This window comes from Zea mays, chromosome 9, assembly GCF_902167145.1.
Source record: "Zea mays cultivar B73 chromosome 9, Zm-B73-REFERENCE-NAM-5.0, whole genome shotgun sequence".
Lineage (NCBI taxonomy): Eukaryota > Viridiplantae > Streptophyta > Magnoliopsida > Poales > Poaceae > Zea > Zea mays.
Window position 1 is genome coordinate 9,216,137 of NC_050104.1, and position 24,938 is coordinate 9,241,074.

Consider the following 24,938-nt stretch of genomic DNA (forward strand, 5'->3'; position numbering starts at 1 on the left):
GTTGCAATCACACCAGACCAGCAGTTGCAATTACACCAGGCAGCAGTTGCAATCATTGTTTGTTTAACAGATTTTTGGACATAGTTATATAGAAGTTGCAATCACACCAGATCAGAAGTTGCAATTACACCAGACAGCAGTTGCAATTATTGTTTGTTTAACATATTTTTGGACATAGTTATATAGAAGTTGCAATCACAACAGACCCACAGTTGCAATTACACCAGACCAGTAGTTGCAATCTTGTTTGTTTAACAGATTTTTGGACATAGTTATATAGAAGTTGCAATCACACCAGACCAGCAGTTGCAATTACACCAGACCAGCAGTTGCAATCATATTTTTTAACAAAATTTCTCAGAGTTATTCAGTACTTGCAATCACATAAGAGCAACTCAGCAGTTGCATCCACACTACACCCGCAGTTGCAATTACAACACACCATCGGTTGCAATCATTTTGTTTACATTTTTTAACAGATATTTGAGTAAAATTATACAACAGTTGCAATCACACATAATGCGGGCTTGCAATCCCACCTAATGCGGGGACAGGGAGGCACGCAGACAGAGAGGCGCGCGGCGGCGCGGGGACAGGGAGGCGCGCGGCGGCGCGAGGACAGGGAGGCGCTCGGCGGTGGTGGGATCTAGGTTTAGAGGATCGGAGGAAGAAGGAGGAGACGGCGGCGGCACGGGGATATGGATGCGCGCGGCGGCGGCGGGGGCGAGGAGGCGCGCGAAACAGGACTTACGTCTGGGTGCATTCAATATAGAGAATGCACCCAGGTGCATTTTAGCAGCGCCGTATATATATATATATATATATATATATATATATATATATATATATATATATATATATATATATATATATATATAACACATGCATTAAGTATTATAAATCTATTAATTATCTAAGGCGAATTTTAATTTGGGACACAGAGATTATACAGTATACAATACTATCATCATCTCCCAGCACAACTTACGATTCCCCAGAGCAGAGCGTATATCATCAGGTGTCATGGCTACGTATGATTTCGCCCAACCAAAAACCAAAAAACAAAAAACAAAACAAAACTGCGCTTCCAAAAGATACTCCTGCTTTGCGAAGCTGGATATGAACCAAACGTCCTCAAAGCAGTGTACTTGCCAGTTGCCACAGCTTTTCTCAACTCTCAAGTATACATGTGCTCAGTGGATTCTCGAAATTTGATCGTTCGGCCCCTTCGCTCCTCCTTCCGTTCCTGTTCTAATCCAACAAAGGTATAGATATATATATATATACACCCTGATGTAATGTAATAGTGCCCGCATATATCCTAATCCAAAGAATGCAGACCGCCTAAATGCACCGCCGATCTGATTATTCCCCTGCTCGCAGAGAGAGAAAAGAGAAGAAAAGCGTAGTGGCAACTGGAAAGCTACCAGCTGCATCGATCTATATATAAACAATCTCTAGCCACTACAGTCTACAGTACGTACGTCAGTGCATTATTACTTCTGTTTGATCTAACAGTCTACCCGTTCTTCATTCTATGCAAAAAAAAAAAAACAGTCTACCCCATGTTCAACACGGCCAGCCGAACTTCATTCCTGCGCGTGCAAAACGAGTCGTAAAAAACCTCGGCGCTTCTTCCTCTTGGACCGGCCGGCCGGTATATATAGGAGCGCCTGGAGCTGGCGCTGTGTGCGTCGCCACTTGCAACTCGACCGACCACCAGAGCAGCAGTAGACTCACAGCTCACTCACCGTGTCTCACACTCTCACACGTACCGATCGAGCGGAAGCAAACAAAGCACACGTACGGGGTCGTCGAGAGAGGATCGGAATCGGATGGCGTTCATGCGGTACCGCGCGCTGCCGCAGGGGGAGCTGACGGTGGAGGGGTTCCGGGCGTGGCTGGCGCAGTTCGACGCGGACCGCGACGGCCGGATCAGCAGGGAGGAGCTGCAGCACGCGCTGCGCAGCCTCAACGTGTGGTTCGCGTGGTGGAAGGCCCGGGGCGCCGTGCGCGCCGCCGACGCCGACCGCGACGGCGGCGTGCAGCTCATCGGGGAGGACGAGGTGGCCCGCCTCTTCGCCTTCGCGCAGACCCACCTCCACGTCAAGATCGCCCAGCTTGGGTACTAACTGCTCATGGATGGATATGATCTATGATCGATCGGCCAGTAATAACTTGGAGCATGCCCGTGGGCCGTGTCAAGTCTGTAATCTGTATGGATTGGATTGGATGTGATGTGATGTTATTTTTCCTTTTTCAATCCTCGTGGATGTGTGTTGTTGTTACTTATTAAACGTTGTACGGGGGCTTTTCAAATTAATGTCTTGTAGTAACTTCAATTTGTGGATGGTAACTCTAATTTGTGGAGATATGGCATGTGCCGTGTGGCTTTCGTACGTGCAGTGTGTTCGTAGGTTCATCTCGAGAGTTCGATCGAGCTGTACCTTGAGATTCATTTTTTTCCCTTCTAAATATAACATCTATTTTTTTTTAAAAAAAATAATGTCACACCCGATTTTAAAGGTAAACCGAATGTGAACCATGTACGTGCCAGAATCAGTAATTCACGTACACAACGATTACATAAATGACTCATCATAGCACAATACTTCGAATTACAATAAAGAGTAAGTAATAATATTACAGACTAGAGCCATTTACATAATATAAATCACAGTACATAGAATCGAAACGTAGCCAACGTAAACAACCCAGCAGCTGACTGGGGGAGGTCGCTAGCCTAATCCTCGAACTCGTCGAAGTCCTAGAACTCTCGGAGATCCGCCTCGACACTGTTCTCCTTCTTCTTTACCTGAGCATAGATTGCACCAAAGACAACCTGGTGTTTTGTGAAAGCAAGGGTGAGTACACATCAACGTACTCAGCAAATATCCTGTTTGGCTGTAGTGGACTAGCTTTATGTGGAGTTAAGTCAAGCAGTTGCTTTTAGTTGGTCAGGTTATTATTACTAGTAGAAAGCCATGTTTTAGCGTTAACCCAAGTTATTAACCCAAAGTACCCTTTCCAAACGAAAAGAATATCACTTACCATTACCATAGTCATAATCATAACCATCCTCCTCATCACCACATGTAAACCATACATCTCTGATCAAGTATCTCTAATCAATGGAACTCCCTTGGCCGCTCATAACCGCGAGCACGGTTGATATATCAGTTTCATAACACTCTGCAGAGGTTATGCACTTTACCCACAAGCCGTGATTCCCTTTCTGCCCGGAGAGAGCTACTCCCCATTGACCACTACCTAGGTGGCCCAACAGGGCATCACTACGTAGCCTTTACAAAGATTCCCCGGGGCTGTAGCCGCCCGTTAGGTTTCCTAAATGCACCACACTCCTCCCCAAGGGGGCGAACCCAAGCTTGGCAGAGCGAGCCACATACACCGAGCCCTATTAACGGCACGACGGCTAAGCGAACTACACCCCCGATCCTCTAATTATTCAGCTAAGGGCACCCCATTCCACCCTCATGGTTGCACTGTTTTCCCGGGCGGTCATCCAACGAACAGGTCCTTACGGAGAGGCACTCGAGAAACCGCTCGAGCCCCCTTGAAGACCACAAGTATAACATCATAATAAGGGAGGGGAAAACAATGTATCATTGATAAATCTCATCATGTTTATTGATTAGAGTTGAGCAATAGCATAAAGCTAAACAATAATAATCCAACCCAAATAGGTAAACAAGGACATGGATAACAAAAGCTAGTCAATCCTTAGGTATAAATGTGTAATGCGGGGGGTGAATTAAAGAATGTATAGGACAAAGATAGGTCAAGGGACACTTGCCTTCACCAAACAGATGCTCAGGATCTTCAACCTCATAGAACTCAGAGCTTGATCACTTGGTCGCCAACACTTGATCATCGATTCCTCGAAGCGTGGAAACAAATCACGATCTAATCGCAGCGCGAAGCGAAGATGAACAAGCACAAGCAAATAAACATATATATATATATGTATAAGAACATTACACCATACAAGATAAAATATAATAAAACATGCAATACAAAAAGGAACGCATTACTACGGTCACGCGAGGAGAAAGAAACGTCGAACTCGAAGCTACGGTCGAGAAGATATCGCGTTTACGCTAAACAAGTATTGACTATAACATTTAGTTCGACATGATTATATTAATCTACCTTTATTAAATGTAGATTAAAACTACTACTTTGTTCCGACTGAAATACTATTTTAATAGTTAATGATTACCCAAACAACTAATTAACTGACCTGAGCCATTATAAGCGAACCGCTTAACCTCGCGCGCGGATAACGCGCGACACGCGCGAACGGCGTGCGGCAAGGAACGCGACATGCGCGGACGACACGCGACGACGCGCGCGACAACACGTGAAACATACACGGCAACACGTGAAAACAGCGCGACGATAAGCTAGAATCGCTAACCGATCCCGCATCCCTATTAAGAAAGTGTTAATTACTACATTTGTATTGACATCATCGCATTAACGAGTATTTGTACTAGAACAGATTAGAGCTATACCTAAATTAGAATGTTATTTTATTAATCATTGGACAAACAAATAATCTATTAAATAGCTAAAACATGTGATGCAGCAAAATACTATTATTAACGGGTACTCGACATGACCACGAAGTTACCACAATCAGAACAGGATCAAATGTATTTGCGATGCACACAAGTTAAATACGTACTAGTTCACAGTTTAAAACGATGAGATCTCATGTGGCCACAATCGTCTCCATTTTTTCCCAACTGCACGGCACTGAGGCATGAGCCGGCCAAGCATGGTGGCTGCTCCCACCGGTGGTCGGACTCGCGCTGGGGCGCTGGGGCCGCACTAGCCGCCATGGCCGAGCCGACCGTTCCCTGGCCGCTGTGTCGAGGATCACGCCATGTCGGGGCCACGCTCCGCACCAGCCGGCCGGGGGTGGCTGGCCGCGCGTCGCCGCGCTGGGCAGAGGACGAGCAGGCTGATCGCGAGCCGCCGCTTCAGGTAGGCTGGCCACGCCATGGCCGTGAGCCGCGCCACGGCCCGCCGCGAGCAAGCCGCGGGCTAGCCGCGCTGCGCAGGCTACGCCGCGAGCAAGCTGCATAGGCTGCCGCGGATTGGCCGCGTCGTGCAGGCTACGCCGCGTGCCGCCACGCCGACCGCGCCGAGCCGCCAGGGGAGCCACCGCGCCGTGTGCTGGGGAGGCCACGACGGGGCCGTGCGAGAGCGCGCCGAGCCGCCGCGCCAGGCCGCCGCGCCGAGCCGGGGTCACGCGCCCGCACGCCGGGAGGGCCGCCGGGCCGCGCGCACGGCAGTTGGCCATCGGGCCGCCGCGCTGGTGCCGCACCGGGCCACCAAGCCGGTGCCGAGCTGGGGCCGCGCGCACGCAGCAAGCCACAAGAGCGAGAGGGGGAGGCGGGGCAAGGAGAGGACGAGAGGAGAGAGGGGTTGCGCAAGGGGCGGTTGGGGAAGACGTGGGCGGTGCGGGGAAGATGTCCCTGACACGCGGGCCCCGCGGGTGATGGCGGCGGCGGCTGGGGGCGCCCGCGCTAGGGTTTGGGGGGTGGGGCAGACCGCGCCAGCCGGCCCAAGACGGGGTGGGCCGCGCAGGGAGGGAAGAGGAGGGGGGAAGCAGGCCGCGGCTGGGCTAAAAGGAGAGAGGGAGAGGTTTTCCTTTTTAATTTCTTCCTATTTTCTCTTCTTCCTACTACTTAAATTTAAACTCCTAATTGAATGAATGATCCATGAAATCACTCCACAAACAAAATAATATATGCTTCGGCATGGATGCAACAACCAAAACTTCTCTAGGGTTTTATTGACACCTATATTTGAAGTAACACCCTATTTTTTGGGATGAAATGAATAAAGGAGCGAAAAGAAGGAGGAAAAAGAAGGTAACACCTGAATTTGGTGGATATTATAAAAGAAATTTTATACCCTCAAATTCAGGGTGTTACAATTAAGATCTCTAATTTTCATTCAATCGAAAACTATTTAACAAAATAGTCTATCACAAAAGAGTTATATATAATCTATGTTCAGATAGTGCACCATCTAATCTGATCTAGGGTTGAGGACGGTGAGGCGGCGTATGGTGGCCAGTGCAAGCACGTTGGTGATGTCGAGGTCGGCACGACGTGAGATGAGAGCTTTAGTTTAGGGTGCTTATCGCTTGGAGAATATATTTGGTGTACATGGAAGTTTAATTCACATGTTGCACATATTAATTCATCACCACTTATTTTAGATCTAACGTCTCTAGTTGCTTGGTATATTTTGCTAAGGACACCTTCCAATGTGGTGGTGGAAGGTGTTATTTGTAAATTACAATGATAAATCAGAGACGTTAGATCTGAAATGGATAATGATGATTTAATATGTGCACCATGTGCATTAAGCTTCCATGTGCACTAGAACATATCCGTATCGCTTGATGGCAGGGTTGTATGGTTAAGTTGGGTAAAATTCTAAAGGTGTGGCTGTTATAATAATAGAAATATAATTGCGTCGTTTGGAATAACAATTTCACGAAGCCTGTAGTTCGCGATATCAACAATCCAAAAACTCAAATATCGGAGGAATTGTGTTTGGCACCAAAATGAGCACGTGGACGGTCCGGCCCTGAGGTCGGACAGTCCGCGGTCCGGACAGTCCGCGCTTGTGGGCCGGATGGTCCGCGCATGCGCATAGTAGATTAGGGTTCCGAGTTGTGTGCTATGTTTGTTAGCTAGATCCGCGGAATTAGCTCGGAATCCAGTCGTGTAAAGGGTCCAGCCCCCCTCCTCTATAAAAAGAGAGGTATACGACCGATTTGTAATCATCATCAATCGAATCAAACACTTCTATTTCGCATTTTATCCTAAGAGTAGTTCTAGTCTAGTTTAGGTTTAGCCTCTCGATCTCCAAATTCTCGCTTCTCTTCGACTCTACGCCGATTAGAAGAGTCTAGGTCGGCCTGCCGAGCCTAGACATCACCTAGGATCTCTCCTCCCCGACGGGGTCCCTCCCGGGAGCGAGATCCAGGCCACCGTCGGCGACTTCCGCCGCCCCTGCGTACGCGCGGACCGTCCGGCCCCAGGGCGCGGACCGTCCGGCCGTCAGGCAGAAGACCCTAGCCCTGCGCCAGGTCGCGGAACGTCCGGCCCCAAGCCGCGGACCGTCCGCGCCTGACCAGAGAGCACCGCCACAGTTCTTATTGGGTGTTTGGCGCTCCGAAAAGGCGTCAACATACTTTTTGGCGACTCCGCTGGGGATCACATATATTTAGACCTATCAAATCGGCCCTCAATGGCCGGTTCAAGAGATAGCTCTGAAGTTTCCTCCAGCAACATCATAGTGCCGACTTGGGACACATTGCCGGCTGACGAATAGCTCCAGTTCGAGGAGCACAAGGAGCAGATGATCCAGGAGGCAAAAGCAAGGTTCTTGGCCAACTTCAAAGTGGACAGGAACAACAAGGTCATCCGACATCGGGCGACGGATCCGGCTTCACTGCGACACACGCCAGATATCCCTAATGTAAGTAATACAAACGAGCTGCAATCTCTTAAGAATTATGTAGATGAACAGCGTGAACAAATGCAAAATATTATAGGGGGTATGCAGAACGACTATAGGAGATTAGCGCGTGCATTTGACAAATCTAGCATTGCAAATTTTCCATCACATGAGGTAGAATTAGGGGGTAACACGCGTAATACATCGGCTATAGGTTGTCACGACCAGTCACAACCCCTTTACGGGATGCCGGTGGACACGTACCCTGAGCAACCGCAAATCGGCAGTAAATCGGCCGATCTGCACATGTCCGGACCGTCCAATCGTGAGCGCGGACCGTCCGGGACAGCCACGGCCGGGCCCGTTTTTAATGAGTTACCTAGACATGCACCCGAGCCACCACATACGTCACAGAACCCAAACTACCCAGTCGGACAGTCCGCATACAACGACGGACGGTCTGCATATAACCACGGACGGTCCGGGTACATATCCGGACAGTCCGTGCATGAGTCTTTTGAGGAAGATTATTACCTGAATCCTCACCCGTCCCAGCAACACTTCCCATCACACTATGCAATACACCAGCCCATTAATTCAAGATCCAGAGCCCAGGAAAGCTTTCCGGCCCCACCTAGAAGGCCGGAAAGAAACGATCAAACCTATGAGCCATATAGGGCAAACGGAAATGCACCACATAGCTCAAACCAATGGGGGGAAAGACAACATACTAACATCCAACCAACCCCACCCATGTTTGACCAGAGAGCCGGTGGTCTTGCACCGGCTGCCATTGATATAGTAAGGGAAGAAATAGCCGGGGCGTTCCGAGATAAGCTCGGAGTGAGCATGGTCCCTTGGGGGCAATCATATCGGAGACCTTATGACAGCCGATTTGATCACCACCCATACCCATAGGGAACCAGGATACCCGAATTCGCAAAATTTTCGGGTGATCAAGGAAAGTACACGCGCGAACACATAGGCCAGTTTTTAGCACAATTAGGAGAATTGGCCGACACGGAGGCATTTCGCGTACGTTTGTTTTCATTATCTCTAACAGGAACCACGTTTGTGAAAGGGAAATGTGCCCTTGGGCCATTTCTAAGTATTTTGGTGATTGAGTGCCAACACAAGTGCTTTTGTGCTAATCTATGCAAAGTGATGGACAAAGTGCAAATCAAGTCAAAAGGTATGTTCTCAGACTTAGTACATTGTTTTGAAGACTAATGTATTGTGTCTAAGTGCTGGAAACAGGAGAAAACAAATTGGAGAGAGATAGCTTTGTTTCAGCCAAAGCCAGCTCTGTCTGGGTGCACCGGACTGTCCGGTGGTGCACCGGACAGTGTCCGGTGCGCCGGGCTGGCTCAGGCGAACTTGCTGCTCTCAGGAAGGAATTAACGGCGTACGGCTATAATTCACCGGACTGTCCGGTGTGCACCAGACTGTCCGGTGAGCCAACGGTCGGCCGGGCCAATGGTCGGCCGCGCGATCCGCGCGAGACACGTGGCCGAGCCAACGGTCGGGAGGGGGCACCAGACTGTCCGGTGTGCACCGGACAGTGTCTGGTGCGCCAACGGCTCCCAGGCGCCAACGGTCGGCTTCGCCAAATAAGGAAGGAGATCCACACCGGACAGTGTCCGGTGGTGCACCGGACTGTCCGGTGCGCCAGGCGACAGAAGGCAAGAATTGCCTTCCCGGATTGCTCTCAACGGCTCCTAGCTGCCTTGGGGCTATAAAAGGGACCCCTAGGCGCATGAAGGAGACACCAAGCATTCCTTGAGCACTCTTGATCACTCACACTCCATTCTTGCGCACGTGTTCGACATTCTAGTGATTTGAGCTCCGTTCTAGTGTGCTAGTCTTTTGAGCTTAAGTCTGGGTCTTGTGTGTGCGTATTTGCTGTGATCTTTGTGTCTTGTGTGAGTTGCTAATTCCTCCCTTACTCCGTGCTTCTTTGTGAACATCCTTGTAAGGGCGAGAGGCTCCAAAGTGTGGAGATTCCTCGCAAACGGGATATAGTAAAGCAAGCAAAACACCGTGGTATTCAAGTGGGTCTTTGGACCGCTTGAGAGGGGTTGATTGCAACCCTCGTCCGTTGGGACGCCACAACGTGGAGTAGGCAAGCGTTGGTCTTGGCCGAACCACGGGATAAACCACTGTGCCATCTCTGTGATTGATCTCTTGTGGTTATTGTGTTTTGTTGAGACTCCTCTCGAGCCACTTGGCATTATTTGTGCTAACGCTTAACCAAGTTTTTGTGGCATTAAGTTTAAAGTTTTACAGGATCACCTATTCACCCCCTCTAGGTGCTCTCAATTGGTATCGGAGCCGTTCTCTTCACGAAAGGGACTAACCGCCCGAAGAGATGGATCCTAAGGGCAAGGGGATTGTGATCAATGACAAGGAGAAGGAGTCATTCGTCAACGAGCCCAAGGATGACAAACCTACCGACTCGGGATCAGGCCACAAACGCAAGGATGGGAAGAAGAAGAAGACAAGGCGCATCAAGGAGATCGTCTACTACGACGACAGCGACGAGTCCGCTTCTTCCCAAAAGGACAATGTCGACAACGACTACGAGAGAAGGAAACCAGTTAATTCAAACTTTTCTTTTGACTACTCTCGTATTCCGCAAAGTACAAATGCTCATTTGCTCTCCATTCCACTTGGCAAACCTCCTCACTTTGATGGAGAGGACTACGGATTTTGGAGCCACAAAATGCGTAGTCACCTGTTCTCTCTCCATCCAAGCATATGGGAGATTGTGGAAAGTGGAATAAAATTTGATAGCTCGGATAGTCCTATGTTTATCAATGAACAGATTCATAGAAATACACAAGCTACTACTGTGTTGTTAGCCTCTTTGTGCAGGGACGAGTACCATAAGGTGAGCGGCTTGGACAATGCCAAGCAGATCTGGGACACCCTCAAGATCTCTCATGAGGGGAACGACGTCACCTTACTCACCAAAATGGAGTTGGTGGAGGTCGAGCTTGGAAGATTCGCAATGATAAGGGGCGAGGAGCCAACCCAAACATACAACCGGCTCAAGACCCTTATCAACAAAATAAGGAGCGACGGAAGCACGCGATGGACGGATCACGACGTCGTCCGCCTAATGCTAAGGTCTTTTACTGTACTTGATCCACATTTGGTGAACAATATTCGTGAAAATCCTAGGTACACCAAGATGTCGCCCGAAGAAGTCCTTGAAAAGTTCGTAAGCGGGCTAATGATGATCAAGGAGGCAAGGTACGTGGACGACGCGTTGAACGGTCCAACCCATGAGCCTCAACCCATTGCTCTCAAGGCAACGAGGAGCAAGGAGGTGCTACCTAGCAAGGTCGCGCAAGTTGAGGCGACTGGGCTCAATGATGAAGGGATGGCCCTCATCATCAAGCGCTTCAAGACGGCGCTAAAGGGTCGCAAGGGACAACCAAGCAAGACCAGGACAAAGGGGAAGCGTTCATGCTTCAAATGCGGTAAGATTGGTCATTTTATTGCTAACTGTCCCGATAATGAAAGTGACCAGGAACAAGGGAGCAAGAGGGAGAAGAAGAAGGCATACAAGAAAGCTAAGGGCGAGGCACACCTTGGAAAGGAGTGGGACTCGGATTGTTCGTCATCCGACTCCGAAAATGAAGGACTCGCCGCCACCGCCTTCAACAAGTCATCCCTCTTCCCCAACGAGCGTCACACATGCCTCATGGCAAAGGAGAAGAAGGTATGTACTCGAGACAGTACTACTTATGATTCTTCTAGTGATGATGAATCTAGTGATGAAGAAATAGATTACTCTAGTTTGTTCAAGGGATTGGATAGAAATAAAGTAGATAAGATTAATGAATTGATTGATGCCTTGAATGAAAAGGATAGACTCTTAGAAAAACAAGAGGACCTTTTATATGAAGAGCATGACAAATTTGTAGAGGCACAAAAATCTTATGCTTTAGAAGTTAAAAGAAATGAAATGCTTTCTTGTGAACTATCTTCTTGCCATGAGACAATTTCTAGCTTAAGGAGCATGAATGGTGAATTGAATGCTAAGTTAGAGATAGCTAGTAAATCTAACTCTTGTGTAGAACATGTTATGATTTGCAAGAGGTGTAAAGATTTTGACATTGATGCTTGTAGTGAACACCTAGTGTCAATTTCTAAATTGAATGATGAAGTGGCTAGTCTTAGTGCCCAACTTAAGACTAGCAAGAGTGAATTTGACAAGCTAAAATTTGCAAGGGATGCCTACACGATTGGTAGACACCCCTCAATTAAGGATGGTCTTGGCTTCAAGAGGGAAGTCAAGAACTTAACAAGCCATAAGGCTTCCATCTCCACCAAGGAGAAAGGGAAGGCCCCTATGGCTAGTAGTGTGCAAAAGAACCATTCTTTCATGTATCATGATAGGAGACATTCTAGGAATGCCTTTAGAAGTTATGATGCTTTTGATTCTCATGCTATGACTGCTTCTAGTTCCCATGTTGTGCATGATAGAAATGTTGCTAGGAGAAATGTTGTTCATCATATGCCTAGGAGAAATGTTGTTAATGTTCCTAGGAAAATTAATGAACCTTCTACAATATATCATGCTTGCAATGCTTCATTTGCCATTTGTAGAAAGAATAAGAAGGTGATTGCTAGAAAGTTAGGGGCAAGATGCAAGGGAGATAAAACTTGCATTTGGGTCCCTAAGACCATTGTGACTAACCTTGTAGGACCCAACAAGAGTTGGGTACCTAATACCCAAGCCTAAATTTGCCTTGCAGGTTTATGCATCCGGGGGTACAAGCTGGATTATCGACAGCGGATGCACAAACCACATGACGGGGGAAAAGAGGATGTTCTCTTCCTACGTCAAGAACAAGGATTCCCAGGATTCAATAATATTCGGTGATGGGAACCAAGGCAAGGTAAAAGGGTTAGGTAAAATTGCTATTTCATCCGAGCACTCTATATCCAATGTGTTTTTAGTTGAGTCTCTCGGATATAATTTGTTATCTGTTAGTCAATTATGCAATATGGGATATAATTGTCTATTCACAAATGTAGATGTGTCTGTCTTTAGAAGGTGTGATGGTTCACTAGCTTTTAAGGGTGTACTAGACGGCAAACTTTATTTAGTTGATTTTGCAAAAGAAGAGGCCGGTCTAGATGCATGCTTAATTGCTAAGACTTGCATGGGCTGGCTCTGGCATCGCCGCTTAGCACATGTGGGAATGAAGAACCTTCACAAACTTCTAAAGGGAGAACACATGATAGGTCTAACTAACGTACATTTCGAAAAAGATAGACCTTGTGCAGCTTGTCAAGCAGGGAAACAGGTGGGAGGCTCTCATCACACCAAAAATGTGATGACCACATCAAGACCCTTGGAGATGCTTCATATGGACCTCTTCGGACCCGTCACCTATCTAAGTATAGGAGGAAGTAAGTATGGTCTTGTTATAGTTGATGATTTTTCCCGCTTCACTTGGGTATTCTTTTTGCAGGATAAATCTGAAACCCAGGGGACCCTCAAGCGCTTCCTCAGGAGAGCTCAAAATGAGTTTGAGCTCAAGGTGAAGAAGATAAGGAGCGACAACGGGTCCGAGTTCAAGAACCTTCAAGTGGAGGAGTTCCTTGAGGAGGAAGGGATCAAGCACGAGTTCTCCGCTCCCTACACACCACAACAAAATGGTGTGGTAGAGAGGAAGAACAGGACGCTCATCGATATGGTGAGGACTATGCTTGGAGAGTTCAAGACCCCCGAGCGCTTTTGGTCGGAAGCCGTGAACACGGCTTGCCACGCCATCAACCGGGTCTACCTTCACCGCCTCCTCAAGAAGACTTCGTATGAGCTGCTAACTGGTAACAAACCCAATGTGTCTTATTTTCGTGTATTTGGGAGCAAGTGTTATATTCTTGTGAAGAAAGGTAGAACTTCTAAATTTGCTCCCAAAGCTGTAGAAGGGTTTTTATTAGGTTATGACTCAAATACAAAGGTGTATAGGGTCTTCAACAAATCATCGGGTTTGGTTGAAGTCTCTAGCGACGTTGTATTTGATGAGACTAATGGCTCTCCAAGAGAGCAAGTTGTTGATCTTGATGATGTAGATGAAGAAGATGTTCCAACGGCCGCTATGCGCACCATGGCGATTGGCGATGTGCGACCACAGGAACATTTGGAGCAAGATCAACCTTTTTCCTCAACAATGGTGCATCCCCCAACCCAAGATGACGAACAGGTACCTCAAGTGGAGGCGCATGATCAAGGGGGAGCACAGGATGTTCAAGTTGAAGAGGAAAAAGCACCTCAGGCACCTCCAACCCAAGTTCGAGCGACGATTCAAAGGAATCATCCCGTCGACCAAATTTTGGGCGATATTAGCAAGGGAGTAACTACTCGCTCTAGATTGGTGAATTTTTGTGAGCATTACTCTTTTGTCTCTTCTATTGAGCCTTTCAGGGTAGAAGAGGCCTTGCTAGATCCGGACTGGGTGTTGGCCATGCAGGAAGAGCTCAACAACTTCAAGCGCAATGAAGTTTGGACACTGGTGCCTCGTCCCAAGCAAAACATTGTGGGAACCAAGTGGGTGTTCCGCAACAAACAGGACGAGCACGGGGTGGTGACGAGGAACAAGGCTCGACTTGTGGCAAAGGGTTATGCCCAAGTCGCAGGTTTGGACTTTGAGGAGACTTTTGCTCCTGTGGCTAGGCTAGAATCTATTCGTATTTTGCTAGCATATGCCGCTCACCATTCTTTCAGGTTGTACCAAATGGATGTTAAGAGCGCTTTCCTCAACAGGCCGATCAAGGAGGAGGTGTACGTGGAGCAACCCCCTGGCTTCGAGGATGAACGGTACCCCGACCACGTGTGTAAGCTCTCTAAGGCGCTCTATGGACTTAAGCAAGCCCCAAGAGCATGGTATGAATGCCTTAGAGACTTTCTAATTGCTAATGCTTTCAAGGTTGGGAAAGCCGATCCAACTCTTTTCACTAAGACTTGCGATGGTGATCTTTTTATGTGCCAAATTTATGTCGATGACATAATATTTGGTTCTACTAATCAAAAGTCTTATGAAGAGTTTAGCAGGGTGATGACGCAGAAATTTGAGATGTCGATGATGGGCGAGTTGAACTACTTCCTTAGGTTCCAAGTGAAGCAACTCAAGGATGGCACCTTCATCTCCCAAACGAAGTACACGCAAGACTTGCTAAAGCGGTTTGGGATGAAGGACGCCAAGCCCGCAAAGACGCCGATGGGAACCGACGGACACACCGACCTCAACAAAGGAGGTAAGTCCGTTGATCAAAAGGCATACCGGTCAATGATAGGTTCTTTGCTTTATTTATGTGCTAGTAGACCGAATATTATGCTTAGCGTATGCATGTGTGCTAGATTTCAATCCGATCCAAGGGAGTGTCACTTAGTGGCTGTGAAGCGAATTCTTAGATATTTAGTCGCTACGCCTTGCTTTGGGATTTGGTATCCAAAGGGGTCTACCTTTGACTTGATTGGATATTCGGATTCCGACTATGCTGGATGTAAGGTCGATAGGAAGAGTACATCGGGGACATGCCAATTCTTAGGAAGGTCCCTGGTGTCGTGGAACTCTAAGAAACAAACTTCTGTTGCCCTATCCACCGCTGAGGCCGAGTATGTTGCCGGAGGACAGTGTTGCGCGCAACTACTTTGGATGAGGCAAACCCTCCGGGACCTTGGCTACAATCTGAGCAAAGTCCCACTCCTATGTGATAATGAGAGTGCTATCCGAATAGCAAAAAATCCTGTTGAGCACAGCCGCACCAAGCACATTGACATCCGGCATCACTTTTTGAGAGACCACCAGCAAAAGGGAGATATCAAAGTGTTTCATGTTAGCTCCGAGAATCAGCTAGCAGATATCTTTACCAAGCCTTTAGATGAGCAGACCTTTTGCAAGTTGCGTAGTGAGCTAAATGTCTTAGATTCGCGGAACTTGGATTGATTTATAGCATACTTGTGTTTATGCCTTTGATCATGTTCCTTATGCATTTTGTTGCTTCTTTATGGTGCTCAAGTTATACAAGCACTTCCCGGACCTCACAAGTCCGTTGCAAAGTGATGCACATATTTAGGGGGAGATGTGTTACAACTTGACCCTTTGAGACTAACCATGTGCTTGAGTTTGCTTGATTTAGTCTCGAAGGAGGATTGAAAGGGAAAAGGTGGACTTGGACCATGCAAGACTTCCACTGCACTCCGATGAGAGGGTAACTTATTCCAAGTTCATCTTTATGATCTTATTGCCTTTTACTCTTGGTTGAAGATTTTGGTGAGGCAATGGGGTTAAAGGGCCAAAATTGATCTCGTTTTGGTGCTTGATGCCAAAGGGGGAGAAAATAAGGCCAAAGCAATAAATGGATCAGCTACCACTTGTAAATTTTGAAAATAATAGAGTTAGAGTTTTTGTTTGTCAAAATACTCTTAATTGCTCTTATTATCAAAAGTTGGCTTCTTGTGGGGAGAAGTGTTGATTATGGGAAAAAGGGGAGTTTTTGAAATCTTGAATCAATTTCTCTTGGAATGACTCTCTTTATGTCTTAACAAGTATGTTTGACTTAGAGATAGAAATTTGAGTTTGATTTGCAAAAACAAACCAAGTGGTGGCAAAGAGTGATCCATATATGCCAAATATGATTCAAAACAACCTTGAGTCTTCATTTGCATTGATATTGCACTTGTTCTAGTTGCTTTATGTTGTGTTGGCATAAATCACCAAAAAGGGGGAGATTGAAAGGGAAATGTGCCCTTGGGCCATTTCTAAGTATTTTGGTGATTGAGTGCCAACACAAGTGCTTTTGTGCTAATCTATGCAAAGTGATGGACAAAGTGCAAATCAAGTCAAAAGGTATGTTCTCAGACTTAGTACATTGTTTTGAAGACTAATGTATTGTGTCTAAGTGCTGGAAACAGGAGAAAACAAATTGGAGAGAGATAGCTTTGTTTCAGCCAAAGCCAGCTCTGTCTGGGTGCACCGGACTGTCCGGTGGTGCACCGGACAGTGTCCGGTGCGCCAGGCTGGCTCAGGCGAACTTGCTGCTCTTGGGAAGGAATTAACGGCGTACGACTATAATTCACCGGACTGTCCGGTGTGCACCGGACTGTCCGGTGAGCCAACGGTCGGCCGGGCCAACGGTCGGCCGCGCGATCCGCGCGAGACACGTGGCCGAGCCAACGGTCGGGAGGGGGCACCGGACTGTCCGGTGTGCACCGGACAGTGTCCGGTGCGCCAACGGCTCCCAGGCGCCAACGGTCGGCTTCGCCAAATAAGGAAGGAGATCCACACCGGACAGTGTCCGGTGGTGCACCGGACTGTCCGGTGCGCCAGGCGACAGAAGGCAAGAATTGCCTTCCCGGATTGCTCTCAACGGCTCCTAGCTGCCTTGGGGCTATAAAAGGGACCCCTAGGCGCATGAAGGAGACACCAAGCATTCCTTGAGCACTCTTGATCACTCACACTCCATTCTTGCGCACTTGTTCGACATTCTAGTGATTTGAGCTCCGTTCTAGTGTGCTAGTCTTTTGAGCTTAAGTCTGGGTCTTGTGTGTGCGTATTTGCTGTGATCTTTGTGTCATGTGTGAGTTGCTAATTCCTCCCTTACTCTGTGCTTCTTTGTGAACATCCTTGTAAGGGCGAGAGGCTCCAAAGTGTGGAGATTCCTCGCAAACGGGATATAGTAAAGCAAGCAAAACACCGTGGTATTCAAGTGGGTCTTTGGGCCGCTTGAGAGGGGTTGATTGCAACCCTCGTCCGTTGGGACGCCACAACGTGGAGTAGGCAAGCGTTGGTCTTGGCCGAACCACGGGATAAACCACTGTGCCATCTCTGTGATTGATCTCTTGTGGTTATTGTGTTTTGTTGAGACTCCTCTCGAGCCACTTGGCATTATTTGTGCTAACGCTTAGCCAAGTTTTTGTGGCATTAAGTTTAAAGTTTTACAGGATCACCTATTCACCTCCCTCTAGGTGCTCTCAGTTTGCATGGTATGCCACTTTACCTGCTTCCATTTCATCATGGGGGGATTTAGAACAAAAATTTCATGATCATTTTTTTCTCCGGTGACTACGAGTTGGATTTGGTAGATTTAGTGTCATTGCGACAGGCAAAAGATGAATCGGTTAATGATTACATCCGGAGATTCTGAGATACAAGAAACTGATGCTTCCAAATTCATTTAGCAGAAAAACAGCTAGCAGGATTAGCCTTTAATGGTCTACGATATTATTTAAAAGAAAGATTAGAAGGCATCCAATTTTTTACACTAGCACAGTTACACCAGAGAGCTTTGGCTTGTGAAAGCCGGAGCAAAGAAACTGTTAAAACAATTCGTCACAACGTACATATAGTAGAATGCGACCAAAGTAGCTCAGATGACGAATCAGCAGAAGTGTATGCTGCTGAAATGGTTTGGCCAAAACAGGCCAAATCTTCAGCTTGTTCCTCCTTACAGCTGGTTCAAAAGAAATGGCAAGAGGAGGTTAAGTTTACGTTTAATGTTGGTAAGTGTGATAAAATATTTGACGAATTACTCAAAAATGGCAACATTAAAATAAATCACACTGTTCCATCCGCCAACGAGCTAAAACGTCGTGCGTACTGCAAGTGGCATAACTCATTTTCTCATGCCACTAATGATTGTAATGTGTTTCGGCGACAGATTCAATCGGCCATTAACGAAGGACGATTGAAATTTCAGAAAATGCAGGTGGATACAGAGCCCTTTCCGATGAACATGATCGACTTCGAGGGCAAGAAAGTCCTGGTTCGGCCAAACACAGCCAATAAAGGCAAAGGCAAAGAAACAATCATCGGCGACGCTAAAAAGGCCGATGGAGATTGTAAAGTTTCTTGCAGGAAAGTGGTGGCCGAGAAGACTCCCGATGGAGGGGAGACTCTGAAGGTGACCATCACAGCCTCTAGCACTGGGGGGCAAGCGCAAACAGGGACATAGTTGCGGGAACCCGTGCTGCGCATCGCGGACAGTCCGCCATCTAGACGCGGACGATCCGACGCTTCTCCGGACGGTCCGGAGAACTCCAGCGGACGGTCCGGCCATGCTCAGGACTCGCAGCGGCCACGTACCTTCAAACCACGACGACCAGAGATAGGTACGTGGAAAACAAATACATTTAAAGCAGCTGGTCGGCTGGTCAAGCCTGGCCCGACTTTCGACCAATTGTTGTCCAAATACGTGAAAAAGAAGGCCGACCCCAGTGACCGGCCAGCAAAGCGACCCCGCTCACCCATTCATGAGCAACGTCAGGTTAGGCCGATTGGATCACCCCACCAATCGGAAGAAATGAAAGGTCATACTGTACAATTGAGACCTAACATACCGACATGGACACCTCCACCCCCTTATCCGTCTATGCCATATCCATACACATACTTACCTCCACCATATGTCCCAAATCAAATGTGGGGCATGCCATCATATCCATTTGGGATGCCACAGTACCCCGCCTGGGGGGCACCCCAAACATCTGTTTTTGACAGGTTGGCGCCGCCAGTACAAGACCGATTGAGCGATGCTAAATCCGGTCACCAGGCACAGGCCCAACAAGATTGCCGGACTACTCGGCCTCCAAGGCCGACCAATCCGGCAGGGGGGCATATTCCTGCAGCAACTCAAAGAACAACAAAAAAGGACATCATCAAAATAGGTACTGCAGATGTTGTCATACAGGAAGATAATAAAGGGCCGATGATTTTTGGCGAATTGGCCAACACAACCAAAAAGGATACGACTACCATCAAAACAGCCGATCCAAAATACTCCATGCCTCGATGGTGCCCAGCGGGATTGACACGATCCCAAAAGTGGAAATTACAGCGCCTAAGAGTAAAGGAGAGCCAGGAGAAGGAGGCGGAAAAGATATTCAATGATACACATCCACAATACCCGCCACCACAAAAGAAATGGAGACCAAAGGCCGTTGAGGAAAAACAAACGGCCACACTTGTGCAGCACCCTGCAGGTATGGCAGATAGCTCGGCCAGCAAGGCTAGACAATCTGCACCAGACACGGACTGTCCGGCCCCTGCGCGCGGACCGTCCGTCCTTCACCAGGAAGCCTCCGGACAACCTGCACCAGGCGCGGACCGTCCGGCCCTTGTGCGCGGATCATCCGCCGTTCACCAGGAAGCCTCCGACGACACGCCAACATCAATGGAAGAGGACGACCTGCTGGGAGAAGACTTGGTCGACTACGAGGCTTCTCCAGAACGCCCAGGTATGGATGTAAATGTTATTACATTTTCCGCCGATTGTACTATTATCGGCGACAATGAACCTGTTGTTGCCCAGTTTGATTTTGGTCCTAAAGAAGCCGCCTTTACTAAACCAAAGGAATCGGTAAATCATTTAAAGCCGCTCTTCGTGCGCGGTCACATTGATGGGACACTGATTGCTAAGATGTTGGTAGATGGAGGGGCAGCTGTAAATCTAATGCCTTATTCATTGTACAGAAAATTAGGTAAACAAGATGACGAACTTGTCAAGACCAACATGACCCTCAGCGGTGTTGGAACTGATAGTTCGATCAAAGCCAGGGGAGTCACGTCCGTTGAATTAACCATCGGGACTAAGACCCTTGCTGCTGCTTTCTTCGTCGCTGATGTAGAAGGAAATTATAGTTTAATCCTAGGCAGAGATTGGATTCACGCCAATCAATGTATACCTTCTACATTACATCAAATGTTAATACAATGGGTAGGCGATGACATAGAGCAAGTACATGCTGATGTATCGGCCTGCATCGCTGTGGCCGATGCCCCTGTACTCTGGACTTATGAGACTGCTACATGTCTCACAGGAGTAGATTTTTCTGATTATCAATTCATAAGTATAGATAAGAAAGGTTTCATTCCTGTAATGCTAGAGCCGATGGAGAATCGGCTAAATCCTAAATAAAGTTTAAATGATGAATACACACAAAGTTCATAAGTCTTTGGTCACGGACAGTTCGGCTTCCAAGGCCGGATGGTCTGGTCTTTCACAAAAGGGTTCGGACTGTAAGACCGAACATCTATCGCAGCGAAAAGACAGTATTACGGATGATCCGGTCCCTAAGACTGGAAAGTCCGCCGTCACACAAAGATCATGTAATTCCTCTGTGGGGAACATGATAGAGGAATTCAGAGATCTTGATAAACTAGGACAGAGGTTTACATCGGCCGATCCTTTGGAGGAGATTGACATAGGAGATGGTAAAACTCCAAGGCCGACTTTTGTAAACAAGACCCTGGAGACCGATCCTAGAGATGAGATGATCGGTCTATTGAAGGAATATTCAGATTGCTTTGCTTGGAATTATACTGAGATGCCTAGATTAAGCCGAGAGATCGTAGAGCATCGGCTGCCTATTAAATCTGGTTTCAGACCTTTCAAACAGAGAGCTAGAACATTTCGTCCAGATCTTCTCCCACACATCAAGGACGAAATCCACCGGTTGCTAGAAGCTGATTTTATCAGACCTTGCAGATACGCAGAGTGGGTCTCCAATATTGTGCCGGTGGAGAAGAAGGAGTCAGGTAAACTTAGAGTATGCATTGATTTTCGCAATTTAAATAGAGCAACTCCTAAAGATGAATATCCCATGCCCATAACTGACACATTAATCAATAATGCATTAGGAAATAGAATTATTAGCTTCCTTGATGGTAATGCCGGATATAATCAGATTTTCATGGTCGAAGAAGATGCGTCTAAAACGGCCTTTATATGTCCAGGCTTCATTGGTTTATTTGAGTGGGTTGTCATGACATTTGGTCTGAAAAATGCTGGTGCTACTTATCAGAGAGCTATGAATTTGATCTTCCATGAATTGTTAGGAAACACTGTGGAAGTTTACATTGATGATATTGTAGTCAAATCGGCTGAGTTTAGTTCTCATATAGCTGATTTGCGCAAAGCCTTTGATAAAATGCGTCGGTATGGTTTGAAAATGAACCCACGTAAATGTGCTTTTGGAGTATCGGCTGGTAAGTTTTTAGGATTTGTCATCCATGAACATGGTATAGAGATAGACCCTGACCGAATCAAGTCTATTCGGAATGTGGGACCTCCGACCTGTAAGGTTGAGGTACAGAAGTTTCTCGGCAAGGTGAATTATTTACGATGGTTTATTTCTAACTTAGCCGGGAAGATTGATGCGTTCACCCCTATTCTTCGGCTTAAGAATGATGCCGAATTCACTTGGGGGGCAGAACAGCAAGAAGCATTTGATCTCATCAAAAAATACTTATCTTCGGCTCCCGTATTAAAAGCATCACGAGCAGGAGTACCATTCTGATTATACATTGCCGCTAAAGATAGGGTCATTGGGGCTGTTCTGACACAAGAAACTGACGGAAAGGAGCATGTGGTGACATATCTAAGCCGAAGATTGGTGGATGCTGAAACAAGGTACAGTTTTATTGAGAAGTTATGCTTATGCTTGTTTTATGCATGCACCAAATGTAGATGTTATTTACTGTCTAGTCATTGCACTGTTTTTGTCAAATCGATGTGATCAAATACATGTTGCATAACCCAATTATGAGTGGTAGAATTGGTAAGTGGGCTTATGCACTCATAGAATATGACTTGGCCTATGAACCATTGAAATCTATGAAAGGCCAAGTCGTAGCGGATTTCATTGTAGAACATCGGATTAATGATATTCATAAACTAGACATGTCATACCTCACTATTACTCCTTGGACTTTATATTTTGATGGATCGGTTTGCAATGAAGGGCAAGGGATTGGCATTGTGCTTGTTTCGCCAAGTAATGTCTCCTTTGACTTCTCTAGCCGATTGAAAACTTATTGCACTAACAATCAAGCCGAATATGAAGCCCTTTTGTTCGGTTTAGAACTTTTAAATTGTATGGGAGTAAAACATGTAAAGGCATTTGGTGATTCTCAGCTAGTCGTCCAATAGGTGTTAGAAGAATATCAATGTTTTGATGGTACTCTAAATAGTTACTGAAAGGGAATTAGGCTTACACCTAGTTCCTAAATGATTTTGGTGGTTGAATTGCCCAACACAAATAACTGGACTAACTAGTTTGCTCTAGTGTATAAGTTATACAGGTGCCAAAGGTTCACACTTAGCCAATAAAAAGACCAAGTATTGGGTTCAACAAAAGAGCAAAGGGGCAACCGAAGGCACCTCTGGTCTGGCGCACCGGACTGTCCGGTGCACCACCGGACAGTGTCCGGTGCACCAGAGGACTCCAACTCAAACTCGTCACCTTCGGGAAAATCCAGAGGCGCTCCGCTATAATTCACCGGACTGTCCGGTGTACACCGGACAGTGTCCGGTGCTCCAAGGAATGGCGCCTCAGGAACTCGCCAGCTTCAGGAATCTCCAACGGCTAGTCCACTATAATTCACCGGACATGTTCGGTGTGCATCGGACTGTCCGGTGTGACATCGAAGCAACGGCTACTTCGCGCCAACGGTCGCCTGCAACAGCAATTAATGCGCGCCAGTACTCGCAGACGTCAGGCACGCCCATACTGGCGCACCGGACACTCTACAGTACATGTCCGGTGCGCCATCGGACATCCAGGCGGGCCCAGCAGTCAGAACTCCAACGGTCGGAACCCAACGGTTTTGGTGACGTGGCTGGCGCACCGGACATGTCCGGTGTGCACCGGACTGTCCGGTGCACCATGCGACAGACAGCCCCACCAAACGGCTAGTTTGGTGGTTGGGGCTATAAATACCCCCAACCACCCACCATTCATTGCATCCAAGTTTTCCACTTCTCAACCACTTACAAGAGCTAGGCATTCAATTCTAGACACACCAAAGAGATCAAATCCTCTCCAATTCCACACGAGGCTTTAGTGATTAGCGAGAGAGATTTGCCGTGTTCTTTTGAGCTCTTGCGCTTGGATTGCTTCTTTTCTTTCTCACTTGTTCTTGTGATCAAAACTCCATTGTAATCAAGGCAAGAGGCACCAATTGTGTGGTGGCCCTTGCGGGGAAGTTTTGTTCCCGGTTTTGATTTGAGAAGAGAAGCTCACTCGGTCCGAGGGACCGTTTGAGAGAGGGAAGGGTTGAAAGAGACCCGGCCTTTGTGGCCTCCTCAACGGGGAGTAGGTTTGCGAGAACCGAACCTCGGTAAAACAAATCCGCGTGTCACAGTCTTCATTTGCTTGCGATTTGTTTTGCGCCCTCTCTCTCGGACTCGTTATTATTTCTAACGCTAACCCGGCTTTTAGTTGTGATTAATTTTGTAAATTTCAGTTTCGCCCTATTCACCCCCCCTCTAGGCGACTATCAATTGATATCAGAGCCCGGTGCTTCATTAGAGCCTAACCGCTCGAAGTGATGTCGGGAGATCACGCCAAGAAGGAGATGGAGACCGGCGAAAAGCCCACTACAAGCCACGGGAGCACTTCATCGGAAAAGTCCCGCACCAAGAGGAAAGAGAAGAAGAAGGACTCCTCCAAAGGGAAGGAGAAGAGATCTTCTTCACACCACAAAGAGAAGAAGGAGAAATCCTCTTCCCACAAGCCGCATCGGAGTGGGGACAAGAAAAAGAAGATGAGGAAGGTGGTCTACTACGAGACCGATTCTTCATCGGCATCCACCTCCGGCTCCGACGCGGCGTCCGTCACTTCTAAGCGTCAAGAGCGTAAGAAGTATAGTAAGATTCCCCTACGCTACCCTCGCATTTCTAAACATACACCTTTACTTTCCGTCCCATTAGGCAAACCACCAACTTTTGATGGTGAAGATTACGCTAGGTGGAGTGATTTAATGCGATTTCATCTAACCTCACTCCACAAAAGTATATGGGATGTTGTTGAGTTTGGTGTACATGTACCATCCGTAGGGGATGAAGACTATGATGTGGATGAAGTGGCCCAAATCGAGCACTTCAACTCCCAAGCCACAACCATACTCCTTGCCTCTCTAAGTAGAGAGGAATATAACAAGGTGCAAGGGTTGAAGAGTGCAAAGGAGATTTGGGACTTACTCAAGACCGCGCACGAGGGTGATGAACTCACCAAGATCACCAAGCGGGAAACAATCGAGGGGGAGCTCGGTCGCTTCCGTCTTCGCCAAGGGGAGGAGCCACAAGACATGTACAACCGGCTCATAACCTTGGTGAACCAAGTGCGCAACCTCGGGAGCAAAAAGTGGGATGACCACGAGGTGGTTAAGGTTATTCTAAGATCTCTTATTTTTCTTAACCCTACTCAAGTTCAATTAATTCGTGGCAACCCAAGATATACACTAATGACTCCCGAGGAAGTTATCGGGAATTTTGTGAGCTTTGAATGTATGATCAAGGGCTCAAAGAAGATCAACGAGCTTGATGATCCCTCCACATCCGAAGCACAACCGGTGGCATTCAAGGCAACGGAGGAGAAGAAGGAGGAGTCTACACCAAGTAGACAACCAATC

At 47.3% G+C, this 24,938-nt stretch overlaps 1 protein-coding gene across 1 annotated transcript; it reads left to right on the forward strand.

Annotated features, from left to right (window-relative positions):
* Positions 1–1,523: 1,523 nt before the first annotated feature.
* Positions 1,524–2,374, forward strand: LOC103637884 (EF hand family protein). Its single transcript, XM_008660904.4, has one exon. It carries the CDS (start codon positions 1,836–1,838, stop codon positions 2,130–2,132), a length of 297 nt encoding a protein of 98 aa, XP_008659126.1. The 5' UTR covers positions 1,524–1,835; the 3' UTR covers positions 2,133–2,374.
* Positions 2,375–24,938: the final 22,564 nt, after the last annotated feature.

Coding starts and splice junctions, on each gene's coding strand:
- LOC103637884 (XM_008660904.4), top strand. CDS start 1,836: ATGGCGTTCATGCGGTACCGCGCGCTGCCGCAGGGGGAGCTGACGGTG.